The 22268-nt window shown below is 34.3% G+C and overlaps 3 protein-coding genes across 3 annotated transcripts; all 3 read right to left on the minus strand.

Moving 5' to 3' along the window:
* Positions 1 to 226: 226 nt before the first annotated feature.
* Positions 227 to 2305, minus strand: LOC21400227 (annexin D5). The gene is made up of 2 exons (XM_024164125.1): positions 2105 to 2305; positions 227 to 745 (listed from the first exon to the last, which is right to left on the minus strand). The coding sequence occupies exons 1-2, from the start codon at positions 2303 to 2305 to the stop codon at positions 227 to 229; spliced, it is 720 nt and encodes a 239-aa protein (XP_024019893.1).
* Positions 2306 to 5395: 3090 nt separating this feature from the next.
* Positions 5396 to 7747, minus strand: LOC21400228 (protein mago nashi homolog). The gene is made up of 3 exons (XM_010095876.2): positions 7435 to 7747; positions 6218 to 6394; positions 5396 to 5586 (listed from the first exon to the last, which is right to left on the minus strand). The coding sequence occupies exons 1-3, from the start codon at positions 7651 to 7653 to the stop codon at positions 5527 to 5529; spliced, it is 456 nt and encodes a 151-aa protein (XP_010094178.1). The 5' UTR covers positions 7654 to 7747; the 3' UTR covers positions 5396 to 5526.
* A 10697-nt stretch (positions 7748 to 18444) lies between these two features.
* On the minus strand, positions 18445 to 21060 carry LOC21400230 (probable inactive receptor kinase At2g26730). Its single transcript, XM_024164126.1, has 2 exons — positions 19725 to 21060; positions 18445 to 19124 (listed from the first exon to the last, which is right to left on the minus strand). Exons 1-2 carry the CDS (start codon positions 21058 to 21060, stop codon positions 18445 to 18447), a joined length of 2016 nt encoding a protein of 671 aa, XP_024019894.1.
* Positions 21061 to 22268: the final 1208 nt, after the last annotated feature.

The raw sequence follows: 22268 nt of genomic DNA on the forward strand, positions 1-22268 counted from the left end.
CTCCCCCTCCACAAATAGACCTCCTAATTTTTTTTTTTTTTAAAAGTTGGAAATAAATAAACCTTTATAATTAAAGTATGAAAAATGCAACATGGAAAATGAAACATCGTTTAAGAATGAGAACAACAAGATGATCTGTTGTTCTATACTTCAATTTTTACAAATAATTTAAAGCATGCATTTCGTAACACCCCCAAACAAAACAACTGAATTTTTTTTTCTCTCTTTAAACACCCTTGATTAGCCTAATTAAGACGCGATTAACCATGTCATTGGAACTATTCTTATTGTTGTTAAATTCCCTCTTGACAAGATTCTCAACGGAGCTACCAGTTTTGGCGGCAAAGACCTTGTTTATCTCCTTGATGTCTATTTCAGATCTAGTGACGATGATTCGGATCAAAATTTCTCTAGAATCGGCATTCTTCATCCGCAGTTGCTTAGCGAAGAACTTCTCCGGGTTCTGCGCGCAACGAACCACAATGCGCAGTTCTTTTCCGAATTGCCCACATTTGCTCTGCTTAAGTGACTTGGAGAATTCATTGCCATAGAGCTTTTTGTAGGAGGCTAGAATGGCCCTAACTTGGCTGGTGTTTCTCTGGCTGAAAAGTGAGATAATGGCTTTTTGATCCACCATTTTCCCACTAGAAATTGCTTCGTACAGAGTTTTGGCGTCACACATGGCCCTGCTCATGTCCACTTTGCCACCACAGTTACGACACGATTTTATAACTGCTAACAATATCTGAGAAAATTAAGTTGAATAAAATGACAACAATATCAGAGAAAAGCACCAATAAAGGGGAAAAAAAAAGGGAAATAGACATTTCTATATATATACCAATTAAGTTGAGAACACAAAATCTTATTAATAAGGCTAATGTAGACTATAATTATCTCTTTATCCTGCATTAGTGCTTGACTACATCCCATGTAACATTTTATTACTTGTGGTGGTAAGACCCATCTTAAAATATTAATCCAATCTTCAATGCAATGCAATGTCTATACTATATTTTGTATTAAAAAGTGTAGAAATAAGATACTGAATTTTTCTTCTCTTTTTTTTTTTTTTTTTTTTTTTTTTTTTTTTTTCCAAAACATAATGCTTTTTTAAAAAAAAAAAAATTTATATCTAATTTATGCAGTAAATTTTAATAAGAAAATTTTTTATTTTAAAATAATTTGAAAATCACAATTTTATAATTATTATGTGAATATCAATACATCAATAATCGCAACAAATGTCAAATTTAGGCATTCACATCGAAATTTGGCAGACAATTTTTTAAAATGAACTACTTAAAAGTTTCTATTTACGGCCGTTAAATTTATATTAAAAATTATTTATTTTTGTATTTGTTTTAATTTGATGTGATGTAATGTTAGCCAAATTCAAACAGTTTAGAAACTAATTCTCCCGAGGAGGCCCATAAGAGAAAGTTCCTACAATATAAGGAGGTATTAATTTCCTCCAACCACACTATATCCTCATCTACCCTTAATCCTTGTTAGCTTGGAGATGCTCTTATAAAGGGACTATTCTTCACATATAAAAAAAGGCAAAATTTATGGTAGGATATTCGTTTTTGCTCCATCGGTAGAAATTATGTATTATTTGTTGGATTAGTTTTTCAACAGTATGATTTAGAGTAAGAACAATTATGTGTCGCATAATGTAAATATTTAATGTGAACATGTATAAATTTGACCGTTAAAAAACTAATCTAATAATTAAAAACAACAGTTTCTCCAAGCGGAGCAAAAACACACGTCATACCATAAAAGGTTAAAAAAAAAAAGAGTGAATAAATGTCATTATGCATCCACGGAATATAATATAGGAATTTTTGTTTTTCAACTTTTAGAGAGGAGCATAGAATAGGAATCTTGTTTTGAACTCCATTACTGGATACAGGTGATGGCTAGCTAGTAAACATTACACATGACTGTAAAATGACTCACATATATGTGGTCCCCACAATTTGTTATGGTGTTGGCAACGTCAAGAGTTGGCGCATGCATGATGTTTCATCATCAGTAGTAGTAATGATATGGTTTCAACAGAAATAATAAATACAGTAACCAAACTTATTATTATTACCTCTTTGAATCCACCATTAATTCTCATTGAGATGTCTTGTTCAATGTCAGATTTGTATCTTGACTTGTAGGCCTCCTTAATACACTGCTGTTGCGAAGAAGAACGAGTGCAGATAATCTCAATCAGAGTATTGAGATTTATAGTTGCTCCGAAAAGGGAATTTCTTACAATCTCAGAATCTCGCTCTTGTGGTTCACACATGAGAAGATAAGCTGCTCTCTGAATATATATATATATATAATATCTTTATTGGAATATAAAACGTTAATTCTGCTCTTTCAATGTAAGAACTTGTTAAAGGGATTTTTTTGTTGTTGAGAGAATCCCATATCATTCTTAGAGAAAAAAGGGCATAAAAATTAGTTTTGAGTTCTTATTTAAAAGGGTATAAAAAATTTTTATCTTGAAAAAGGGCACGAGGTACTTGGTGGTTAATGTTTTGAAGAATTAGGTACCACTTCGTGATAATTTATAAAGAAACTTATACATCAAGACTTGTCTTTTTTAACTACCGGTAGGTATTGTTATTCTAACCGTGGAATAAAATTTTTAGTGGTATGATTTGTGAATATCCGCGTTAAAAATTTACAACACGCGACAAAGAACTGCTCCAATCACAAATCAGACCGTTTAAAACTTAACTAAACGGTTAAAACAACAATTTCAATGGATAAAAAGGGGAGGTCCTATTGTAAAAATTCTCTTATTTATATAGTGAGTACCAATCTACTATTTTGATCAAACATGTGACACCAAAAATGTATTTTTAAACTGCATCAGAACTTATTATCCACAGAGATGTGCTCATGCAAACGCATACGTGCACTCAAATGTGTGTGTACGAATACGTATATGTATATGTATTGTGTATGTATGTGTTAGTTAAGGTGCAATGTCGCTTCACTCACAGCTAATGCGTTGTTTCTCTGTAGACTTGCGAGGACATGAATAAGGTCTTGACCATAAAGAGCACCATAAGTTTGGCGGATTGTCTTTATCTCATTCAAGTTTCTACAAGTGAGAATGTCCGTAAGGTTTTGGTGTTTGTTCCCTCCAGTATTACCTGTAAATGCATTTTGCTGTCATTGATTGTTTTGGGAAAAAAAAAAAGAAGAAAAATTTGCATATATTCATATTGATAAAGTACAAAACCAAAGTTGGTACTAAAACAAATTAATGTGTGAATCAAAAAATGGGTTAATTTTATGAGGACTATTTATTTATTTTTATCGATGTAGGATTTTGTTTCGTCGGTTTTACGAGACAAATCTAACAGATTGCCGTTTCAATTTTTAATAGAGAAATCTAAAAAAAATACGTCTCCCTTAATTTACTTTTTTTTTAGTTTTGCGTTCTTTATCCTAAAATTATGTTCCTTTCATTACTTTTAAAATGAGAAAAAATGAGTACCAACCTAAAAACTCAAACATACGTATTTGAGTAAGTTCAACTTATAGTTCCATTCACTTGCAGCTATACATGTAAAGTTAAAACACAAGCAACAAACACAATTATGTTCACTAAAATAAAAGAAGCGAATAGATTCTGATAGGTGAGAATAATATGAATATAGAAAAAAAAAACACATATATATATATTTTGTGTGTATATCTTTGAATAATAGTATAATGTAAACACATATATATATAATTATATACTAAGCAATTCTATTGAATTGAGGTAAAATAACGTTAAAAAAAGTTGATTACGTACCAGATAAATAAGAATGAAGGTGTTGGCAATCTATTTCAAGTTGCTTAGAGCTTTGAAAAGAACTAGTGCCCATTTTCAAAGACCATTCAAGAAAGCCCACAATCAATAATTATTGTTCAATTGAGTACTTACTTGTGATTGATGGAGAAATTAAAAAAGCCTGAAGAGTGCTTATATAATAGAAATTAATATGCAATGGTCAGCCGCAAGGAGAGTATCATACTCTTTAAATATATCATAAAAAGTAACATCTTTTTTTTTCTTTTTTTTTTTTTTTTTTTTTTTTTTTTTTTAAAAGGAAATTTTTTTTTTTTTTTTTTTTTTTTTTTAGCTATAAGGAGAATGTCTTTCTAATAATTAGTTACAACTTTTCATGTACTATGGAGAAATATAAGCCGTGTCCAAAGTGGAAGAATATATGTTGGAAGTAGTAAAATTATTCTTGGTTCCCCAATATCAACCGTAATCTTTCCACCGCATTTCATTTTCTCACTTCTCAACCGCTGACTTGCAAATAGTTGTTTAACAAAAAACTATGTATGAGCATCTTTGTGTTGTATTTGATTTGAAAACACTCATTAACTGAAGCGAGTGATATCAAACGTACATGTGGAAATCCATATTTCACCTACTTTAAAAGTGGGCAGCAAGAACGTAACATAAATTCTTCATGTAAGAATCCCATTTTCAAAGCTGTCTACTTTTTTATTTTTATTTTTTATTATACTATGATTCTGTCTATTTTTTCTTTTAAAATTAATCGTCCGTGGTACTTATATTTTCTTTTTGTATTTTATATTATAGCTTGCAATCTTTATGATAATGATTAAAATTGAATGTGGTATAAAATATTGCCCAACCTTTTCAAAATTGTAATGTTATGTCAATATCATAAAGTTTCAATTTTTTTATGTTTATATCTAGTTGATGATCAGAGTTTGTGCGAGTATGATGGTGGCATTGTGAATGTGAAGTTACAAGCTTTATGATGACATGTTAGTATACCGTATACACAAATTAATTTCATTATCATAAAGTTACGATCTTTACACTTGTATTATTAATAATGGTGTCAAACATATGATTTTAAACGGTTTTAAATAACAGTGCTAATACTGCGCGCGCGCGCACAAATGTCTTCCTGCTTTCCCGTTAGTAGATTAATATGCAACTAATTAACAAGTTTGTACAGATACACGGAAGCTTGAAAAAATTTCAGTAGTGCAATGACTAAGCCTTGATAAAAGATTAGATCACACATAAAAATTGATATACTGGTATTCTCAAATTAAAAAATCATATATAGTAGGTTAAATTCTTTGAACGCCCTTAATTGACTGGTTTAGTTAATGTTATAACTGGAGATTTCAACAATAGAACATTTATAGGACGTTTGGTTGATGGATTCAGAATTATGAGTCAGAACCATTCTCAATTTACGTGTGTTTTTTGTGAGAGAAAACACTGTATTGAGCCACGAACCATAATTCGAACCATGGTATGGATCCTTAAACCAAACGCACACTGATTCAAATCTCAACACTTCTATCAAATCATATGTTCAGTTCTTCGAAGAAATGCCCAAAATATGAATTCACATAACACATGCAGGAAGATGTCAAATAAGTTCTAAGCGAACATGACAAAAATGTCGATACATTAACAAATGCAATCTGCTAGAAAAAAAGATGGCCAGACACGGATCCATCTTATATAGGTTTGATCTTGAAGTGAAGCGAAATCAACGAGAAAACAAAGCATTTCAGATCCTGCAGCAACATAGAAATAACGTAAGGAACAAGATTTGAGAACATATGCAAACAGGAAAAACTTGCGGTCTGCATAGTCAACAATAGATACTACCTTATAGAATTAAAAATCTGTATAAAGAGAAAACATAGCTATCATAACCGGGTTATACTTGTCATCTCATCTAAGAAACAGAGCTGCTGGTAAAACTTCCACAATGAGATAGCTGATTACAAGCCTAGATAGATACTGTTCACTGGTTGAAGCAATTGACCTCGAATTCCCCAAGTCTTCAATATCGTTCTAATTATAACACAAAACTCCGACCCAACATTATCTTCATGTTATCATTTCCCAAGTGAACACAACTCCCAAGAGAACAGTTTCAGTTCCATATAACTTAAAGTTTTACTTTAAATGTCAACCCCATGGAGTATCACAAGGGCAGATTTCAGTGAGAAAACTTAGAAATATTTGTGGATCTGAAATGGAAGATTACATATAAAGTGACCAAATGTCATCTCAGGACCTAATACCACTTACAAGTTAACAACGGCACTTGGGATTTCAATCTTCTAGTGAAAAATAAAAATCATAAGAAAAGTATATCCAAAATATAATACCAGAGAATCAATGTTCAAACTAACATACCTGCACAAGATAATAGAAGATGCGAAGCCCTTCTGGGTCATTGCTGCTTTGGACATCAACAAGAGATCCAATCTTTGACGTCGTGAATGAGATGTGCTCATTTCCCATAACAATCTCAAGCTCTTGCCGCCCAACACGATCTGGTTCTGGCCAGTTGTTATCATCTTCTTTCATGATCTGAAGAGCACAAGTTTGCAGCGCAGTTTAAAACCAGAAATAACAATGTGATTCTTAAAAAAAAAAAAAAAAGAAAAAAAAAATCTGAGCAAGGCTTTGCGTATTAGATTTCCCTGTTTCCGACTTCTTGAAGAGAAAATTAGCTTACACAATACGCATATGATTCAAGACTTCACGCCAATAAAATAGTTTTGATCTGCAGCAATCTCTCCTTTAATCCAATCCACCTAAAAACATCACTGTCCAATCATATCTCACCCAACATTACAGGCCCTAGAATTAAACATTCACGACTGCCCTGACTCCATTTCTCAACTTTTTGTTTATATACCAGTTTAGCAAAAGAACTGAGAACGCCACACCATATTAAAATACCAATCTAACATAAGAGCTTGCTTGGTAGGAAGGATATAGGCGAGAAGAGTAGTGTCACTATTTTAGGACCTATGGTTGTTTGGTACGAGGGAGTGGATTTGGTGAGGAATTTGAATCCCCCAATTTCGAAGTCGTCCCAATATGAAGAAATTAAAGGAAAAAATCCATACCAAAACTATAAGAGAAAGCTCCTACCATTCCTCCATTTTCCTCGCTCAGGTTATATACATTTTTTTTCCCTTTTTTTTTTTCACTCTTACCAAACACAACCATAGGCTCTATTTCTATGAAGCAAGTCCTCAATGTCTAAGGACAAAACTTCTCCTAAAACCAACGGAACCACGAAATAAGTTCAGTACTAAATCAGAAAATCTGCAAAATCCCATTCTCTCGACCCAATACATTCTCACCATCCAAGCAGAAAACCCTAAAACTCAAACCCACAAGAAGCCTATCTACGAGTATAACCCAAAACGACTCCCCCATTTTCGTAGAATCTCTAAAAATCAAAATCCAAAAAAATCATAATAATAATCTATTGTTCTTCAAAAAAAAAAAAAAAGAAAAAAAAATCCTGAACCAAACAAGCAAGTAAATTACAGTTAAATAGAGGGAAAATGAAAACCCTAGAAAACAAAAAAAAAAAAAGGAGAAAGAGAGGGGACCTCGCTGTCGGAGATGATGCGGCGGCATTCGCGGAGGACGGCGGGGGTGACGTAGACCTCCTTGCGGATGATGGTGTCGTTTTTGTAGTTGGAGTTGTTGGCGTAACGGAGCTTGCCGTCGGGACGGAACTCGAACTCCAAGAACTCGTGCCCGAACTTCCCCTTGTGCCCTACGTAGTACCGAAGGTAGAACTCGCTCTTCTCCTCTTCTCCTGCCATCTCTCTCTCTCTCTCTCTCTCTCTCTCTAGAACTGGTCTTTGCAGATGAACCCTCGCAAGAAGGGGATACTCTCCGCCTTTTTCAATCAAAAATCTCCGGATGAAACACAATTGCCCCGTAAATGACATTTTCTTTTCTTAAATAGTTTTTTTTTATTGAGTTTTCAGTTACAAAGACTAAAATACCCCTGTTATGTTGATGCAAATGAAATAGGTTGCCCCTGTTATTCTTTCCTCTTTAATTAGTTATTTTTCTATTTTTTAAGAGAGATTTTTTGATACGTATGGTGTACTGATAGATAAAATTTTTTAAACAATTAAATCTGTGCATTTTATAACGGATAAAAAATCTTACCTATCGGTACGTTGACATACCGGAGAAGGTCCTTTTTTTTAAAAAATTAGTTGAAGATCACGTGCAATTAGAGATGGCAATTTGGGTTATGCATGACAACACGTCTCGAAACCCGCACGATGTTAGCGGATTTGGGTTTATTATAAATGAGTTTGGGTCCTAGACATGTTAACACGATTAATACGATTAATAAATGAGTTAAGTTAGGGTTGACATTCTAATACAAAGTGACCCGAATCGACACGTTTAACTATATATACTATTTATAAATTAATTATATATGATATAATATAAAAATTTATATAATGTATTAAACACAAATAACATGAATTTCAAAATTTTTAGATAAATTTTACTTGTTTTCTTTTTAAAAGATAAAGATAAATAGACCAATAAAACTGTTAAACGTGCCATAATCGTGTTAAATAAGTTCTAATTGTATCAATTATTTATTCAATATATTATTTAAAATGAGTTACGCTAGTTGACACGATTAACACGATTAATAAATAGGTTGTCTTTGGGTTAGTATTTTTTAATAAATGGGTGGTGCTTAGGTTGATATTTTCTGACACGATTAATAAACGGTTTGAACACAAACACGACCCATTAACATGAATTACCACCCCTACGTGCAATGCACGTAGAGAGTAATGATGTGTTAAATTTTAATTACCATGTTATTATTAAAAGCATATAACATATGAATATAAAATTCTAAAAAGAAATCAAAATTGAAAGAAAAAATAAAGCGTTAGGGCAAGTAGCCAAAGAAAAAGATTAAAACAAAAAAGACTAAATCATGAAATAAATAAGTTTTAGGATAAAATGGACCAAAATAAAAAGAAGATAAGGTTTTGGGGTAAAAATTAAAAAAGCGGTCAAAAAGGATAAAAATAAATAAATAAATAAGTTTTAAGATAAAATAAAGTAAAATGGAAAAAATAAATTTTTAGGATTAAAATGAATAAATAAATAAGTTTTAAGGTAAAAAGAACTAAAATAAAAAAAATAAAGTTTAACTGGAAAAATTAAAAAGAAAGGTAAAAAATACCAAAATGAAGAAATAAATAAATATTTGGGCAAAAGGAAGCAAAACTAAAGAAAAATAAAACATCAAGATAAAAATAAAAAAAAGCCAAAAAAAAGACTAAAAAAAAAAGAATAAATAAATTTTAGAGTACCACCTGCAATATAAGTAGGCTAAGATTTGAAAAAAAAAAGACAAATGAAAGAAAATAATTAAAAAGCAGGCAACAACGAAATAATATAAAATTGTGGGGAAAAGGGCAAAAGAAAAAAAGAAGACGAAACGAAAAAAAAATCAAAAGCAAAAAAAAAATGAACACTAAAAATGCTACACTGAATAGTCTTTTCAACTAAAACTGTGCGTTTTGGTCGAAAAGCTGTTCCTTTGAACAAAATTTTTCAATCTTTATATATATGTATATATTAGCTATGGTACTTTGCCCACTCCACATCCACATGCCTATAGACTATTTTGTTGAACGTTATGAATACCATCTTCCACAGTGAAAAGAAAAAAAGAAAAGAGGGAAATAACCTATTTGTAGGGTGTTTAGTAAATGATAGAGATGCAAGAACAGGCCGGCCGGCCCATTCTCCTTAAGCCTACGCGAGCCGCCGGCCGGGCCGACTCACTCAGCCCACGATTTTTGTGGGCCGGGCCGCCCGTATAAGAATGACCTTGGCCCAGCCCACACCACAGGCCAATTTTACTTGGGCCGTGCCATGGGCCTTGAATGGGCTGACCCACTCAAGGCCCATCATGGGTTTAGATGGGCCAGCCCATCAAAGCATGCAATTTTCAATTTTTTTATTTTTATTTTTTATTTTTGAATTTTTAAACAAGTTAACAAATATTTAAGTTTGAATAGTCAATGAAAATATGAAAATAGATATTTTATTTATGATTACCTCATTAAATAAAAACCTTTCTAAGGAAAACCCGGGGGGACAAAACCTTGGTAAGGAAAAAAGAGTATAATCAGGATAATTATTCATACGATGTTTACAAAATTACTAAAAAAAAGAAAAAAAATTAAGATATTATGGGCCTAGATGGGCTGGGTTGGGCCGGCCCATTATGGGCCTAGACGGGCCGGGCTGGGCCGGCCCATCATGGGCCTAGACGAGCCGGCCCAGCTTGGCCCATGATTTTTCATGGGCCGTGCCGGGCCGACTCATGGGCCATGCTAGGCCGACTCATGGGCCGATATATGTTGGCCCAGCCCAACCCACTAATATTTATGGGCTAGGCCGTGCCGGCCCGGCCCGTCACTGTGTCAGGATGGGTCTAGGCTAGTCCACGGGCCCCGGCCTACTGTTGTATCTCTAGTAAATTATAACATTTTTTTTAAAAAAATAAGTAGATTATAGCATAATTTGATATTTTAGGTTTTAAACATTATTAAAAAATAAAATAAACCCCTAAAATTTTTCTCCACCTCTCTCTTCCCCCTAAACCTTTATTTTTTAAAAAATAGTAAATTATAGCATGTTTTTTGAAATAGGTATATTTTTATCATATTTTTCTAGAATAGGTAGACTATGGCAAGCTCCAGCGACTAACTGCTGGCGCCGATGATCGGCGGCCATTGCTGGCGATTGGTGACTGGCGGCTATCGCCGGCAACTAGTAAATACCGTATTTACCAGTAAATGACATATTTATTTGAAGATCTAACCGCCAATGCCTGCGACTCGTAAATACTGTATTTACTCATAAATACTATATTTATTTAAAACTACACTGAATAGTATTTTCAACTAAAATTGTGCGTTTTGGTCGAAAAGTTGTTCCTTTGAACAATATTTTTCAATCTTTATATGTATGTATATATTAGCTATGGTACTTTGCCCACTCCACATCCACATGCCTATAGACTATTTTGTTAAAGGTATGATGAATACCATCTTGCATAGTGAAAAGAAAAAAAAAGATAGAAATAACCTATTTGTAGTGTGTTTAGTAAATTACAGAGATGCAAGAACATGCTGGCCCGTTCTCTTCAGGCCTAAGTGGGTCACGGGCCGGTCTGGCCCAGCCCACAATTTTTGTGGGCCGGGCCGGGCCGCCTGTATAAGAATGACCTTTGCCCAGTCCACACCACGTGCCAATTTTACACGGGTCAGACTGGACCATGCCGCGGGCCAGGATGGACCGTGCCATGGGCCTTGAATATGTTGACCCACTCAAGGCTCATCATGGGTTTAGATGGGCCAGCCATCTAAGCATGTAATTTTCAATTTTTTTATTTTTATTTTTTATTTTTGAGTTTTTAAACAAGTTAACAAATATATAAGTTTGAATAGTCAATGAAAATATGAAAATTGATATTTTATTTACGATTACCTCATTAAATAAAAATCTTTCTAAGAAAAAACCAGTATGATAAAACCTTGGTAATGAAAAAAGAGTACAATCAAGATAACTATACATAATATGTTTACAAAATTACTAAAAAAAAGAAAAAAAAACATGAAGATATTATTGGCTTAGATGGGCTGGACTGGGCTAGGCTAGCCCATTATGGGCCTAGACAGGCCGGGTTGGGCCGGCTCATAATGGGCCTAAATGGGCCGGCCTAAGCCCAACTTGGCCCATGATTTTTCATGGGCCGTGCCGGGCCGACTCATGGGTCGATATATGTTGGCCCAGCCCAACCCACCAATATTTATGGGCTGGGCCATGCCAGTGATGTGCCGTGCTAGCCCGGCCCGTCACTATGTCAGGATGGGTATGGGCCGGCCCACGGGCCCCGGCCCATTGTTGCATCTCTAGTAAATTATAACATTTTTTTTTAAAAGATAAGTAGATTATAGCATAATTTGATATTTTAGGTTTTAAACATTATTAAAAAATAAAAAATACCGATAAACCTTTTCTCCACCATTCTCCTCCCCCTAAACCTTTATTTTTTTAAAAAAATAGTAAATTATAGCATGTTTTTTAAAATATGTATATTTTTATCATATTTTTCTAGAATAGGTAGACTATGGCCAGCTCCAGCGACCAGCGGCTGGCTCCAGTGATCGGCAGCCATTGCTGGCGATTGGGTATTGGCAGCTATCGTCGGCAGTCGGTAAATACCGTATTTACCAGTAAATGTCATATTTATTTGAAGATCTAGCCGCTAGTGCCTGCGGCCGGTAAATACTGTATTTACTTATAGATACTATATTTATTTAAAACTACACTGAAAATATTACATTGAATAGTCTTTTCAACTAAAACTGTGCGTTTTGGTCGAAAAGCTGTTCCTTTCAACAATATGTGAGTCATGGATGATATAAATGGCATGTATATTGACCTGTCTATAAACAGGCTTTTAATCTTTAATGTCCAACAAAAATTTGTCTAGTTACAATATGCACTAGGAAAATGTTGAGCCAGGAACTTATTTACCAGTAAATACCATATTTATTCGAAGATTCGGTCGCCAGTGCCTGCGACCGGTAAATACTGTATGTACTCATAAATACCATATTTATTTAAAAATTCGGCTACTGACTGTGACGATTGTTAAACACTGTATTTATCGGTAAATACCATATTTACCGATAAGTCTCATATTTACTTGTAAATACTATATTTATTCGAAAATACGGCCACCGATGATGGCAACTGGGAAATACCGTATTTACCGGTACATATCGATTTAATTGTAAATATTGTATTTACCCAAAAATCTGGCCGTCGATGTCGACGACCGGTAAACACTGAATTCAATGAAATATCTACTTCTAGATGCAGTATTTACCAACTTGGGAATTGGATTCAATGAAGTAGTTACTAGTAAATACAATATTTTTCTCATTTGAAATTGATTCAGTAAAGTATTTATTAGTAAATACGTATTTACCAGATTTAAACTTGTAACTACTATAGTATTTTCAAGTATACATCGTATTTATCACATCCAGTCTTGTAACTGCTAAAGTATTTACAGGTAAATACAATATTTTTTCATATTCAATTATTATTAAATATTTACATGTAAATACAATATTACTGTATTTACCAAATCACAATCTCACGTCTAAAAATCACAAACTCATAACAAACTTAGGGCTTGTTTGGTTGCATTTTTGAGTTATGGTGACTTGAGTGTAAATCTTGAGTTATAATTTGAGTTTGTATTTGGATGTGCACATTTGAGTTATGATTTGAATTAAGAATCTATTTGAGTTTGTGTTCGAGTGGGTCAAAACTTGAATTTATATTTAGATAGTATTTTAATAAAAGCTCAATGGTGATGAGAAATTTTAATAAGGTATATGGGTGGGGTTTTATTCGTCTCTTCGTTGTGAACGCATAGAAAAAAAAAATCTCAATCGGAATTAAAACGAAAAAGTTATGACGTTTTTAAGAATAGAAAAAATATTGTTCATTAACTTGAGTTTGAGTTTAAGAACTTAAGTTGAAGAGGAAACTTGAAGTCAGATTTTAGCCCCAAACTCAAGTTAAAAATCAAGTTCAAACTCAAATTTTACAAACGAACATGAATTTGAATAAAATTATAACTTAAGTTCAAACCTTTTTTAAGTTTTATTCCAAAAAAAAAACAAGCCTTTAATCTAAAAGTTACAAACAAAGTAAAATACTATATTTACATTTACTTCATGAAATATATTTCATAAATACTTTCTTAAAAAAACCATACGTCTCGGTTCCCCGTCGTTGGCTTCCGGAGAAGAAGGTGGTGTCGTTGGCGTTGTGACGCAAGTGTAAGAGCGGTCGAATCTAGTTCGAGGTCCCACCGGAGATGTGCTGACGATCATGACGTCGTACGTCCGCCGCGATTCAGAGGAGGGAGAACGAACAGAGAGAAACGACGAAATCAGAGGTGAGAAAATGACGCGATGTCATCTTCGCTCGGTTCCCAGAGATCATGGTGATCTCCTCAGCCGTCACAACATTGTGAAATATCTGCCGGATCTAGTTCAAGGTCCATTAGAGATTGATGACATTAACTTTGTTGCCAGTGGTCTCCGTCGTCGTCATCCTTAACGACGTTGTCTTCACCGCAGGTGGAGTCACAAGTTCTTGGAGATCGAAGATCAGAGTTGCAATCTATGCTCCCAGAGATGGCAATGAGAGAGAGAGAGAGTAACGCCTCAACCCCCATAGGGTTCACCTTGTAGGATTCCAGGCGTAGTCGGGTCTTATACTCGTTACTTATACATACTGTTCCTTCTAGGCACCTAGCGACTCTTAGAGAAAGAGGTCTATTAGTACCAATACTTGACTTAAGAACCTTATAAGGAGAGAAGTCTTGGGTTCAGGTTTTGGGGGACGTGAAAAAATCCCTAAGAGCTACTAGGTGCCTAAAAGGTACAGTGAAGATTGTTTTCAAGAGGATATTAAATTTATAAACCTTGCTAGAATGTGATCGTAGTATAGTGTAGTGATTGAGTAAGGGTTCGTTCTCGTAGAAGATTAGGTTTAATCAATAAGTTATTAAGTTTGCAAAATGAAAATATAAATAAGAGGGCCTGGAAAAGCAAAACTTGACATAAATTAAAAAGAAACAATCAATGAAAGAAAACAGGTTAAAAGATCAATCTCCACCACTAGACAATGGAATCATAATGAACAAATATATTATTCCCAATTCCTTACCAAAACTATCAACCATAAATAACAATAAGCTCTGTTACCCCAGTCTTTCCTTAGTTTGTCGTTAAGCAAAACAAGCTATTTATTTAATCTCTTTCCCTCAAACAACCTAGAACAAGCTCTCTAGATTCAATCTAAAGGAAGCAATATGATGAGAAAGATAGGTTGATCTAGATAACAATCACACAAGCTCGGATCATTCAACCTAGGTTATATTCCACATGCAATCAAACAAAGCCTCCCGCAATTATTGACCACAATTCGCTACTAATGATTAAGAATTCAAAACAATTACGGATCAAGACTCATAATCTAGCAATAAATAATTTTCAAGTCCTCTTTAGTTGGCCACCTAAACAAAACAAGAAAATAATCATGAACAATATTTATGAAAGAACATAATCAATTTCAATAGAAAACCGAAAAATAACATCATAATATCCATCACAAATCCATGTTTAGGGTTTTGAAATCACCCTCAACCAAAATAAAATGTAGCTAAAATAATGAAAAAGAAAATAAAAACTAAAGACAATAAAGCGAGAAGGGAAGAAAGAACTAGAATAATCTTCAAGAATCTCCTTTTTTTTCTTTTTCTTCTTCATCTCTTGATGGCTAAAAAATAATAGGTAAAAGCTCTCTAATTCAATCCCAAAGTCCCCTATTTATAAATTTTCAAGTTGAGGTCAAATATGGTAAGTTTTAGTATCAAAAATCACTTTTCTTGGCGGCCAAGTCTGGGGTAGGGGCGCGTATCAGCCAGTCTGGGGCAGGGGCGCGGGCGCGTGCCCCTCTCTGCCAGCGCACCACACAGGCGCACTGGTGCTGCGGGTGAGTGGCCAACCAAAGATATTTCTTTTATTCCTTTGATTTTAAAACCTACAAAACATAAAAACACAAGTTATAACACAAAATACTCAAGAACAAAGCAAAGAAAAATGGGAAATTTAATTTAAAAAATATATGAAATTTTGCACTTATCAGATAATATGTATGAGTAACGAGTATAAGATTCGACTATGCTGGGGTTCCCGTAAGGTGGACTCCACGGGGGTTGAGGCGTTATAGAGAGAGGTTAGAGAGATAGTGTATCGGCTGGGAAAGAATTTAAGGAAGAAAAAAAGAAACCCTAAAAGTAAGGATAAATTTGTCAAAGAATATTTTATGAGAAATTTAAAATTAGAAATCTACTATAATTTATCATCACTTGAAAAATATTCTATTTACCTGAAAAGCATATCTAAAATATGCTATTTAGTGCATTTTCTGAGAAAAAAATTGCTTGTGTTGTTTTTTTTTTCCCTTGTTTTTTTTTTTTTTTGGGTTTTGTGATGTTCTGCAGGTTCTAAAGATCATGACATACTTAGGTATAGGCTTCTAACGGTTGGTAGGAGTTGCATCACAACTGATTGCCAAGAAAAAATATAGTATATTGCTTGAAGTTCAAGTTCTGTTAAATGATATTTTGGTTGTTGTTAGTTTCCTACGTTGGGCAATACTTCATATTGCCTCATTATTTTTTAATTAGCTTCTAGTAATATGGCAATAATTAAACGCATAACTCAAAACAAATCACAAAAGTAATAAAATATATGTTTTTATTTTTCTTATTATCAATACTTTTTAGTATTTTTTTGACTAATTTACTTTTTAAGACTTATTTTATTATTGTGTTGACTATTTTATATAAATCATTTATTAACAAATATCAATTTTATTATTAAATTTTATTCTAATTTATATATTTAATAATTAATATTATTAGGAATGTACAGTAAAAAAATTTATTTTTGCGACGACAAATCTAAAATGTCTTCGCAAATAGTCTACATTACTAGCGATGACACTTTAGATTTGTCGTCGCAAAATGTTTCAGAAACTTTTGCGACGACATTTGTTGTTGCAAATAATTTAAGACACGTCATCATCAACGATATACTGGACGGAACATTTGTGACGACTTATTCGAGACGACTGTCGTTGCTAATATATTTGCGATGACATTTCAAAACTATGTCGTCGTAAATATATTATTTGCGTCAGATTTTTTACGATGACAAATTTGTGACAATATGTCGTCGAAAATAAAATATTTGCGACGACATGATGTCGCCGCAAATGAGCTTTTTTGTTGTAGTGTCAGAGGAACTAACTAACTATTTAAAGACGTCAAGGTAAGTGCATCTAACATCTCCTTATATGTACAAATTTAATGATATATTGAAAGCGAAAATCATTAGCAGGGTTAGTGATATTATACAAACTTTTAATTTGGCGGCAATGTGGAAAAAATAAAAGGAAGACAAAAGTGGACAAATAACTTAGCATGTAATTTTCATAATTGTGTAGAATTGCTTGCTATTTTTCAGACCAAGCAGGCTGGTCGTAATGAGTACCGGTCAAAGATCATGTCTAGCAGATCAACACATCGAGCGAATTGGCCCTCAGTTCTCTAAGCAGATCGTTCTAACCATGCAGACCGATCTCTGATCTTCTAAGTAGATCGTTTCGACTATGCAGACTAATTTCCGATCCTCTAAGCAGATCGTTTCCCAATCCTCTAAGGAGCTCGTTCCGACTAAGCACATTAGTACATGATCTTCTAAACAGATCAATCTTTGGGTCGATAATATTGGGTCGATAATAGTGCCTTGAACTACGAAATTTCTAAAATTATGGTAAGCAAAATCAAAATTAAAGTTAAATTCACCTATTAATGTGGATTAACCCGATCTCAATGTAATATCACTATACAATGACATTACATTGGTAACAGTGTGACAATAACACCTCGGTTGCTCAAATTCGTGAAATAATGATTGAAAAATTTAAAATTAAAGTAGAGTTTTGACCGATCCATGATATTCTTGGGAATATCCTTCCAACCAAGGACACTAGTAAGAAAACATCAAAGCAAACGGGTTTTCTATATATTGACGTTAATGTTATATTGTTTGCAATACTAATAGTATGACAACACGTACCTTGGTCACCTAAATTTGTGGAAAATCATGATAAGCAAATCTAAATAAAAGTCTCTCAATCTTCTAAGTATGTCTTTCCAAGCGGACAAACCGATGACGCTATATAGTGTTGCAATAATAATAGCGTGACAGTAATATCTTGGTCACCTAAATTTATGAAATTATAATAGTACCCCGGTCACTTATTTTAGTGACATTATGTTCAATGATGTTAAATTAATATGAGATTTCTCTTATTAATAAGAGCTATTTCCATCTTAACCTAATTTGAACGTGTGACATTATAGCATATATAGTGTTATAACAATACCTATGGCTCCTCCTCTAAAAAGATTATTTTGAATTTTTATTTTTTCGCTTGGCACGGAGCATTAATTTGGGGACAAAGGATCACTAAAGTTGTTCATATTTTTATATTTAATTTTTTGGTTAAACTTTTTTTTAAAGTGTTTTCTCCCACGAAAACTTAAAAACAAATTTTCATCTCTTTAGAAATCTATGAACTAATAATTGCAATTTGATCAGTTAACATATCTGTTGGCCAAAAAGAGAGAATGATATAACACTAGATACTTCCAAGAAAATTCTGAAATTACAAGATTACGGATGTTGGAAAAATAAATCTATCTCCCATTTTATTAATAACAATCACTGATCGCACACTTGCCGTGAACAAACATATATACTTTCTCGTCAAGTACAAAGTCCAATTCTAATGCAACAAAAACACAGAATAATTTATCTTGATGATCAGCTGCCAAATTTCTTTATTCCCTACCGTTGAAAAAACGAAATGCAAGCGTTAATGTTCTACTTCTGATCAATATCTCCCGCCTTTCCCGAGGCAACAGAGGAAATAGAATCATCAGTAGTGTATGATCTTTCTAAAGATTGATCGTTTTCGTCTTCCGACTGATCCAAAAACTGTATCTCCTCCACCTCCCTCGCCACTTCCGCCATCTCCGGACGCTTCTCCGGCGACTTCTCCACGCAATGCAAGGCAATCTCTAGCAACCTCAGCATCCCGGGGACAGCGCTTCTCCGGTTCACCGCAATCTCCGCGTCGAAAATCTCCGCCGTCCATTCCTCCCTAATGGCCTTTTGCACCCAGGTGCATAGGTCCACACCCCTCACACCTGGTGGTGCCGTGTAGGCTCCGATTTTTCCTGTGAGGAGTTCCAAAAGGAGGCAGCCGTAGCTCCACACGTCGGATTTTTTCGAGACTCGCCTCGTAGACTGGTATTCGGGAGATCGGTAGGAGACTGTGCGCTGAGCTGCGACGGGAAGGGCGGCGAGAGAACCGAGGCAGTAGTCGGAGACGAGGGCGATGTCGTTGGAATCAAGAAGGACATTTGTGGATTTTAGGTTTCCGTGAGGAGCAAGAAATGTGGTGTTGAGGTGTAGGTATTCCATGGCTCGAGCTACACCTCGAGCGACGTTTAGTCGTCCGGCCCATCGGAATGGAATTTTCTCTCCCTTCCGTCTTCCTCCTGCAAGTTTGATTTGTTTCTTGTCAATCAACGTAAATTTGTTCCGTTGTACAACTTTTTTTTTTTAATTTTTTTTATAGGCTAACATATAACAATATTAATTTCTCGTGCAACAATTTAAGCATCACAATTTGAATTACAACTCAAACTTTTTACTACAGTATATTCTCTCACAAAAATTCAAAAAATTTAACTTTTTTATTACAATATTTTCTTTTATATAAATTTACTTTTCAACTCAAATTCTTAACTTGAAGTTGCAAAAAAGGTAAGAGACCAACGAAGTAATCGGAGTGCAATGATTTTGTTAGTTAAGAACAAACAACAAATTTATTAGAGCATTGTAGCACACTCATTAAATCAATTTCTCAAGAATTTTAACTAAAAAAATCCCAACACACTCCAATATTTTAGCCTATAACTATTTTGCAATTCTTTTAAGAAGTAACGCCCACTAATTTATTAGCCAATAAATAGAGAAAAAAATTATAACAAACTGGAGCACAAAATTTTTCCCATCTAAAAAAACTAACATTAATTTAGAAATAACAATCCCAAGACTCAAGCAATCAAATAGCTAGTAACAAGAAATGAACTCACCATGAAGACGGTCAAACAGGTTTCCTCTCTCCACATACTTGTAAAGCAAGAGCTTCTCATCCTTTCTGTTGTAGTAAGCAAGAAATGACAGCAAATTAGGGTGATTAAGGTTTGCAATCACCAACAACTGCTTCGAAAATTCGTCGTCCGTCATCGGCTTCAAATTCTTAAGCCTCTTCACCACAACAACAGGCTTTCCTTCCATCATTGCCTTGTAACAATTCCCAAAAGTCCCTTGTCCCAACCCTTCAGCAGACGCCTTTAGAAGATCACTCATATCAAAAGTACTATTACTTCCTTGGCCATGGTTATTATTATCCGCCATAAATACAAGCTTTCCTCTCCCTTGTCCGGAAATATTATTTCTAATATTATTACTAATTGCCCTTGATCTTTGACGATTATGATCTCCTTCTACTTCCGTGATATTCAGCTGATCAAGCTCACTTTTCTCGGTTCTTAATTCCTCTCTTTCCTTATATTCTCTCGTCATCTTCTTCAGCTTCCTCGCTTTGTTGTAGTAGAAAAGACATAGAAATATCACCAATGCTATTAAAACGGCGTTGAGTAATAATAAGATTGCTTTCAAATTGTGCTTGAGGGACTGCAAAAAGGAGCCCTGATCAGTCTTTTCATCCGAGGGTGCTTCTGCTGCTGCGTCGTGTTTGATGGAGTTGCAAGGCGTTGAAGAAGGCGGTCCACACAATCCAGGATTGCCGTCGTACGAATCGCGACCGAACAATTGGAGAGCTCGAGTTTTCGGGATTGAGCCACTTAGATTGTTGTTCGAGACGTCGAATTCTTTCAAGCTAGATTGGTTGAATTCCGGGATTGTGCCGGTGAAATAGTTGCCCTGCAAAAGCAGTGACTCTAGTACTGAAATTCCCACAAGGGAAATCGGAATCTGCCCCGAAAACATGTTTCCCGAGAGATCGACACGAGTCAAGTTGCGGTTGGGAGAGAAGTCTATCTCAGTACCGCTTACAGAATTGCTCTTTAAGCTCAGAACAGACAATTCAGTGAAACCAGTAAAGGCATTGGATCTTATATTTCCCCTGAGTTCCATATTATCCAAAGCTATTTCTGTAACATGACCATTGGAATTACATCGAACTCCGTACCATTGTGAGGCATTGTTATAGCAATGAGGACCATTCCAGACTCCATTTAGGAAAGGACTGTTAAAAACAGCCTTCAGAGCATAAAGAGCTTGTCTTTCTTTCACACTGTAACCCAATGCTGGAGAGTCATTTTGGGCTAAAGAAAAGCTGCGTAACAAAAGAAGGGAAGTGATCACAAGGAAATATTTGAAGGGCAATGGAGAGCTTTTCGCCATTATTTCCGATTTCGAAATGAGAGTGGAGTAAGTGCACATCAAAATCATGATAGGTTAAATTATTAGCTTCAAGGTGTGGCTAGCTCGAAGCAATCGTAAAACATTCTCATTGAAATCCCATATTTACAGCTAGAAGACTTTCTTTAATGTCTTTCTTTAATGTTGAAGACAGAAACGAGGAAAGTTATTTGACTCCTTATTGTTGGATCTTTCTGCTTGTTATTGTTGGAAAGTCTGTTTGTTTTGTCTCCTTATAATGAGGTTTTCCAGCTAGCTAGGTACCAGAATCAATTGATCTAAAAATATTAGTAACTTCAAAAGCCTTAGTAATGTTTTCGATAATCTCTTGTTCCGTGAAACTAACATTAATAAAAATTATAATTATATGTGATTTCAATGACATACTTAGGACAGCTCATGTTGTTAATAACATAGCTTAAACCTTGCTTATTGGTTTGGTCAAAACTGATATGACCGGATTGATTATTGGCAAGTCTTCCAAGGCATTCATGGAATTCAAGATTAATTTTATCTTGATGAAAAGGACAAGTCTCTTGTCAATATTCTCAAACAAACAAATTGCGCATCTTTGAAGGTCTTGTGAAAAAATAATGCACAATGTATGATCAGTACTGAAAGCTCTTCAAGCAAAGACTACCGAGAGGAGACAGCGACCATGAAGCAAGAGAAAATGTTTTCACGACAACAAAGAGGATGACATAAGAAATATTAGAATAATAAAAATCAAAGAGATAGATCAGTTAGCCTGCTGATTCACACAAAACGTTAATAATAAAACCGCTTTAAAGTCCGTTGATTCACATAGAATATTAGAGATTGGCATCAAAATTATTCGTTTATTCACAAAAGATTGAAAATTTAAAATTCATTCATAAAAAAGCTTCTACTTGTTACATATGATTGGACTCACATATTATATTTGTAAGTTAAACTGTACATCAAACGGTGCAGGAAACTAAAAATAAGATTGCAGAAATAAATAATTCCGATAATTAAAAATAAAAAAAGGAAACTAGCTTATATTTTGCTGAAAATTTGGCTTTCTTATATCAAATTATTAAAAATGAAACTTTTCTAGCTAGTTTTTTAGAATAGAATTTGACTTTTCTTCTCGCATAATTGTCTGAGCTAAAAGTATGATTCCTAACCACCACATGATTTCCTAGAAGCGGTGCTAGTAGAAGATA

This window comes from Morus notabilis, unplaced genomic scaffold (assembly GCF_000414095.1).
Source record: "Morus notabilis unplaced genomic scaffold, ASM41409v2 Scaffold1219, whole genome shotgun sequence".
NCBI lineage: Eukaryota > Viridiplantae > Streptophyta > Magnoliopsida > Rosales > Moraceae > Morus > Morus notabilis.

Coding starts and splice junctions, on each gene's coding strand:
- LOC21400227 (XM_024164125.1), bottom strand. CDS start 2,305: ATGTGTGAACCACAAGAGCGAGATTCTGAGATTGTAAGAAATTCCCTT. Junction 746..2,104: donor TTAATGGTGGATTCAAAGAG/GTAATAATAATA, acceptor TAATTTTCTCAG/ATATTGTTAGCAGTTATAAA.
- LOC21400230 (XM_024164126.1), bottom strand. CDS start 21,060: ATGGCGAAAAGCTCTCCATTGCCCTTCAAATATTTCCTTGTGATCACT. Junction 19,125..19,724: donor CCTGTTTGACCGTCTTCATG/GTGAGTTCATTT, acceptor TCAAACTTGCAG/GAGGAAGACGGAAGGGAGAG.
- LOC21400228 (XM_010095876.2), bottom strand. CDS start 7,653: ATGGCAGGAGAAGAGGAGAAGAGCGAGTTCTACCTTCGGTACTACGTA. Junction 6,395..7,434: donor GCATCATCTCCGACAGCGAG/GTCCCCTCTCTT, acceptor TGTGCTCTTCAG/ATCATGAAAGAAGATGATAA. Junction 5,587..6,217: donor TCTTCTATTATCTTGTGCAG/GTATGTTAGTTT, acceptor ATGTTGCTGCAG/GATCTGAAATGCTTTGTTTT.